The sequence below is a fragment of the Durio zibethinus genome, chromosome 15 (assembly GCF_047325235.1).
Source record: "Durio zibethinus cultivar Kanyao isolate XHJ-2024 chromosome 15, ASM4732523v1, whole genome shotgun sequence".
Lineage (NCBI taxonomy): Eukaryota > Viridiplantae > Streptophyta > Magnoliopsida > Malvales > Malvaceae > Durio > Durio zibethinus.
This window is the reverse complement of record NC_143176.1, coordinates 4,536,136-4,542,135: the sequence shown is the minus strand read 5'-3', so window position 1 is coordinate 4,542,135 and position 6,000 is coordinate 4,536,136. Positions and strand designations below refer to the sequence as shown.

Sequence of the window (6,000 nt, the reverse complement as noted above, 5' to 3'; positions counted from 1 at the left end):
TATACTTAAGAACTCAACTTTTAAATTGTATTTCATTTACATGACATTCATTAACATACATACGTTAGCATGTTATCATCAATTATTGTCTACATTATTCTCTCTTTAATTTACTACTTGGTGATAAAATATTTTATAATAAAAAAAGAATAATACTTTTTAAAAAAAAAATTGTGATATTACAAAATAAAAAAAATATTCCGAAAGAAATAATTCTTGGTACTCTACTTAGATGTTGGAGAGTCACTAACAATTATTTTCTATAAAGATTTTTATTTCATTTTAAGAATTATTGTGCTAAATCTTAAGTGAAAAGAGTTATTTTAAATTCTACCTAGATGTTGGAGAATTTTAAGATAATTCTTTAACTTAAAGATTTTCTCAATATTTTTAAACAAAAATTTTAGCAAAATTTTATTTTTTCAAATGAAAGGAATTAGTGTTAAATTTCAAATTAAAACCATTTTTATCCAACACCGAAAATAATACATAATTAAATGGTATCAATTTATGGGCGTTGTGGGGGTGCTAGTCCTTCTTCACACGTAACCGACTCTCGAACCCAACCTAATTTTTCGTAGATCAAAATTTATCTTTTTAATAAACTTTAAACTCGTTTTTATAGTTTTATTAGAAAGATAAACTTTTGGATAACCAATTACACCCTAACAAAGATTGGTGGCAACTCCCCTTTTTATTTTTCTCAATTTTAAAACACAATTACATCTAGCGGTCCCAAAATCGTTACGACACATATCTTATTCCTCTATGCCTTTGCATGTCGAATCTATGTAAGGACTTCGAATTGATCAAAATCAAAGTTTTGAAAAGTTCAAAAGTTTTCTAAACGATTGTATTTCTTTAGTAATATCTGTTGTGATCAAGCAGATTATGCAATTAATTTCTATTTTATTATGCAATTAATTTCTATTTTACATTTTTATTTATTATCCCTACCAATTTCATTTTACACTTACATTCGGGTAGTGGTTTAGACTGATTAAGTTTGTTGCAGATTCCCTTTTCATAGAATCCCTTTTGTGATGTGTTGATATATCTAAACTTTTTCATGTAATTATTGCATTTTTAATGATAACTTTTGCTAAAAATGAACTGTGTTATCCTTAAGGTCCTTAACTTTTGACTATATTTTGTATAAATCTTGATGGACATTAGCTTGAGTGGTAAAAGAGTGATATGGTTACCATAGAATGTAAGTTTCAAAGCTTACCAGAAGAAAAGATAAGAAGAGGATTGAAGTGTTTATAAATGATTTAGTGTTTGAGTAGAAATTAAAATCAATTCGTTGTTTCTAGACTGAAATGACATCTGCTAAAAGGAAGCTTGACAAGAATACCAACTTTGATTGGAATAGAATTCAAGAAAACGGGTAGGATGTAGAAGCAACTTTTTGGACCGGGTTATACAGGTCTAGTGAATCTTGGAAACAGGTAATATTGAACGCGATGTAGGGATACCAAAAACAATATAGTGTTATGATGTTTCTGGTTACCTAAATTTGCTCTTATGCAGCAGCTCCATGGCAGCAACCATGCAAGTGGTGTTTTCAACACATTTATTTTGTAGACGGTAAGTTATGATGTACATACGTTTAGCTAATATTGTAAATTCACTTAAATTAGGAATTTATGGTTCTTATTTGCTTTTCTTTCCATTTTCTGCTTTGATTATGCAATCAGATATTATATGAACCAAAGCTTAAAAATGGCTTTTGAGATGACCCCAACTGATCCAACCATAAACCTTAATATGCAATTGTAAGTTACCATTATTATGGTTATTAATTCCTCAATTTCAATATGTTATGTGTTAAAATATTTTCCTTAATGTTGGTAATTATACATAGATCATTGAATCAAATGGTCGAGTATATACTTCTGCTAACATTATATATATCTTTGAAATGCATGCCAAGCAGACTTAAGGCAAGTATTAATTTCTACCTGTAATTTCACTTTCAAAACAATTATTGTAAATATAGAAAATAAATTTTTTTGAGAAAATATAAAGTAAACTTTACATTACCTTTTCTTCCGTGTTAAATGTGGGAATGAAGAAAACATCAACATTAGAGAATGATTCTAGGAAAAAAATTAACATCAACATTTTATTTCTCATTTATTTCTCATTTGAAGTACTTTATAGTACCAAATTAACAAGAGAAAATGATAGGGTCAGCCTCTAAAACTGAACTAGTTTCCCTATAAATTGAATGTTAGCTAACCTTCAGAGTATTCGTTAGCAAAATCTAAACTGAAATAATAGTAGACGAAAATCAAGTAAGTTTAAAATCAAGGATGGAGGAGGAAGATAGTTATTCCTCATGATTGTAACATGTCAATGTATCCCTTTTCTATCATTGCTATCAAAACTTTCAGTAAAATAAAGGAGATGGATAGACTTCTTAAGGTGCCATAAGTCCTTCAATGGTGTAAAGTAGAGACTTAGCCCTGTCAACTTTAAATAGTACTGTCTGCAACATGCGCATCACATCCAATTGAGGGTCAAGCTTCCGCTGCCATCCCTACAAAGATGGAAAAAAGAAACAAAAAGCTTAGAAAACCAAAATTTATGTCTCAAGGATTTTTGGAACTACGTAACATTGTTCAACATGTAACAAGATGTTTAGTAATCAATGCAGGTAAACATTCATTTTACACTAACTATATTTTCCATTTCTTTAACATCTTGTTTCTCCTCAATATAAATTTTACTATTCAAGAAAGTCTCAGCCATCATGATTATCGATAGTTTTCATGCTGATTACTAAACATCTTGAATAGAAGGAATTCAATAACTTTCTCAAGGAGAGAAGACTATGATAAGTAGCAAGCAAAGACCATATTACCTCAAGAACCAAGGTGGTAATAATTACTGTACAAACATTTCCATCAATGTTGACATTATGACGTCTAACATGCTCAAGTAGTTGCTGTATGCACTCGCCTGGATAGACAAACTCACCATCTGGGGAATCCCAGAAATTGAAAGATTGTTCAACGTCCTGTCAACAAAATAAAAAGCTTAAGCTTGGATCATATCTTTTGCGTACAAGGGAGAGCAAAGGCTTAGAGTTTAAGTTTAGATCCTTAAAGCACACCACCTTGACTAATTCCATCTTACAGTCCAACTACATATGGTAAGTCTCTAAGGAACTTAAACAAAGTCATAAGTATCAAGAATAGAGATAAAATGCATGGTCCATTAAAAGGTACTTCATTATTAGAAGAAAGAACCTCATTATTTGGTATGTTTGCTCCAAAGTCAAATTTTTGGTCTACAAGGTCCACAGAAAGAGCAAATAGCAAAGATAGCCGGGGAGGCTATGAGGTTTTTAACTTTGTCTGATAATCTAATTCAATTTAAAAACATGGATGAATGTTTAAAACAAAACATGAAAAAACATGAAATATGTTCTTGGATAAATAAACTCTTCGATTGACAGTCCAATAAACTTTCATGGCGGTATAAAAAATCAGTACGTTACACCCAACAGAAAAAACTTTCTAGCAAATGCATTACCTCTATGAAAGCCTTTGGATTAGGACAATGTTGCTGTTTAGATAACCTAAGTGTGGACTCAGCAGCACTGCGACCATCTCGAAGAGCAATAGCCTTAAAAAACTCCAGTAAATTCATTCGATCTATCTTCGAAAGTTCAGCTGTCATGCCTACATCAAGAAAGATAACATGAGGCCTTGAACTAAAGAGATGTTTACATGATCGCCTATCTTTTACACGGACAAGAATATTCCCAGGATGCAAGTCTGCATGAATAAAATTATCTACCTGGAGAAGGAAAAAAGAACATCATAAGTTTGAATCCAATCTTTAAATTTTAGCATGACTTATGCATAAGCTTTTCAGAGACAAAATCTTAAACAAGTACGGGACTACAAGGTAGAAGAAACGATACAAACAATCCAATGCAACGCAATTCAGTATTTACAACCACCACAATAAGAAGAAATGTAAAAATGAAGAAGTTTAAAGAATGAAAAAGAGAGTATGAGAAACAATACCAAAAGCATTTTTAAAAATGCATGCGTCCCAATGTGAGCAAGGGCGTTTTTAGTCTGCTCATGTCCTTCAAGCTCATCAACATAGTGCAAAACACTTTCTCCATGTTCAAAAGTCTCTACCAGAACAGCAGGGTGTACCAAGGGGTATAAAGGCTCTGGAAATGAGACATCCTTCCATCTACGGAAGTTGTAGATAAAACGGCTTAGATGTGCAGCTTCCCTAGCAAGATCAACTTGGGACATCATGTAAACTGCAAATTGTTGTAGACTTTCATCCAATCTCAACCATTTCAACGTAGGGATGAACTTTGAAAGTTTAGCTACAAAATTAATTATCATAAAGTCTCTTCTAATTGCTTCACTAACCCCTGGATGCCGAACCTTTACAGCAACTACAATGGGCTTGGTTTGTTGACCAGGGTACCTATATTTCAAAGTTGCTCTATGAACTTGAGCAATACTTCCAGATGCCAAAGGTTCCTCTTCAAAATTTGCAAAGATTTCAGTCAACTTTTGACCAAATGCTTTTTCAATAGATTTCTTTGTGAAAGAGAAACTATGTGATGGAGCTGTAGCTTGAAGTTGAACAAGTACATCACAAAGATCTCTAGGAAACAGATCTGGTCTAATCGCAACCCATTGACCCCATTTTATAAATGCTGGGCCTGCTTTTTCCAGTGTACGATGGACAACACGAAGCCACATTTTTCTGAATTCAACACCTAAAGAATCCACAAAGGGAGCCATTGCTATGCTGGGTAAAAACAAAATCGCTAAATAGATTGCTCTGAATAACAAAATTATAAACTCCCAAAGGAATAATACAAAAGATGCTAAATAGATACGTCCATTTTGTGCTTGCATATAAAGAGTATCCTTTGCAGAGAAGTCTCCTGCTTCTGCCCATTTCTGTTGGGTCCAGGCTAGCTCTCCAATCATGAACGCCATAAAAGCAGAAACTACAAGGTTCGACCTACTTAAAGCCAAAGTCACTGCACAGGCAATTCTACTTATTGGCGTCAAAGCTGGACCATCATAGTAAAATAATTGAAAAAGCCTCTTCCAAGTAACTTGTGCATTGTCTGAAAATACATAACTAGAAGAAAGGGTATGGAAGCTCCGAGGCGGATAACTCTTTGATAATCCTTCCTTTATTTTGTAAAACGCAAAAGGAGTATCTTCTCTTAATGAATGTTTATACTGTGAGCATAACTTATATAGGGAGTAAGGGAACTCAACTTTTGTACGCACCACAATATTATTTGCTTCTTGGAAGCTAGGCTTCCAGTTCGAATGAAGGGATCGGGCAACCCTCCTAACATTTCCGTAGCCCAAAAATCTGCATTATGTCAAACATGTTTCCATTTAACGTTGCCTTAATCTAACAAACTGAAAGGATAATAGAAAGGAATAATAAAAAAGAAACAATAAAATTAACATTATCAACAGCACATGGTTGAAAAGATAAAGTTCTAGAAGGAAACTAACCTCAACATGGCTGAAAACAACAACAGTGGAAGCACCAGGGACGACAAGGAATGATTTGGTTCAGTTGAGACCAAGGTGATTGGCGGCCAAAGAGTGGCGCATGCAGCACGCATGCACCTGAGAGAGAGGTAGATAGACAAAAGTTGTTTGATGGTTTTTTTTTTCTTTTGGTTTTTGCTTTAAAAAAGAGATTTTTTTTTTTTTTTTGTAGTTTTTAAGTTAAATTCCCTATTATGTAACGTTTTCTCAACAAGAATAGTTCAATTTAGGAATGAAAGTTTTGGAATCTATTCAAGTAAGAACTTAGTTATAGTTTTGACTTATACGCGCCGTTAAGTTTACTTTTTGTTTACGTTTACCGTTAAATCCAATCCAATTAATGTCTTATTTTAATAAACAAAACATAAATTGCAACCAAAATAGTTGAGAAAATAAAATAATGAAATATTCAAACCAAGTAAAAACATGA

General features: G+C 32.8%; 1 protein-coding gene and 1 long non-coding RNA gene across 2 annotated transcripts; one reads left to right on the top strand and one right to left on the bottom strand.

Moving 5' to 3' along the window:
• The first annotated feature begins 907 nt into the window (after positions 1-907).
• Positions 908-1,675, top strand: LOC111301934 (uncharacterized). The gene is made up of 2 exons (XR_016327952.1): positions 908-1,451; positions 1,537-1,675. It is a non-coding gene; the product is annotated as an uncharacterized LOC111301934 (long non-coding RNA).
• Positions 1,676-2,425: 750 nt separating this feature from the next.
• LOC111302295 (uncharacterized) lies at positions 2,426-5,644 on the bottom strand. The gene is made up of 5 exons (XM_022898225.2): positions 5,532-5,644; positions 4,044-5,382; positions 3,544-3,810; positions 2,870-3,025; positions 2,426-2,545 (listed from the first exon to the last, which is right to left on the bottom strand). Exons 1-5 carry the CDS (start codon positions 5,642-5,644, stop codon positions 2,426-2,428), a joined length of 1,995 nt encoding a protein of 664 aa, XP_022753960.2.
• Positions 5,645-6,000: the final 356 nt, after the last annotated feature.

What these genes read in the sequence shown, in the direction of transcription:
- LOC111302295 (XM_022898225.2), bottom strand. Translation starts at nt 5,644, where the DNA reads ATGCGTGCTGCATGCGCCACTCTTTGGCCGCCAATCACCTTGGTCTCA. An exon ending in TTGTTTTCAGCCATGTTGAG is followed by an intron (nt 5,383 to 5,531) that starts GTTAGTTTCCTT and finishes GACATAATGCAG; the next exon opens with ATTTTTGGGCTACGGAAATG. An exon ending in TTACCACCTTGGTTCTTGAG is followed by an intron (nt 2,546 to 2,869) that starts GTAATATGGTCT and finishes CCATCTTTGTAG; the next exon opens with GGATGGCAGCGGAAGCTTGA.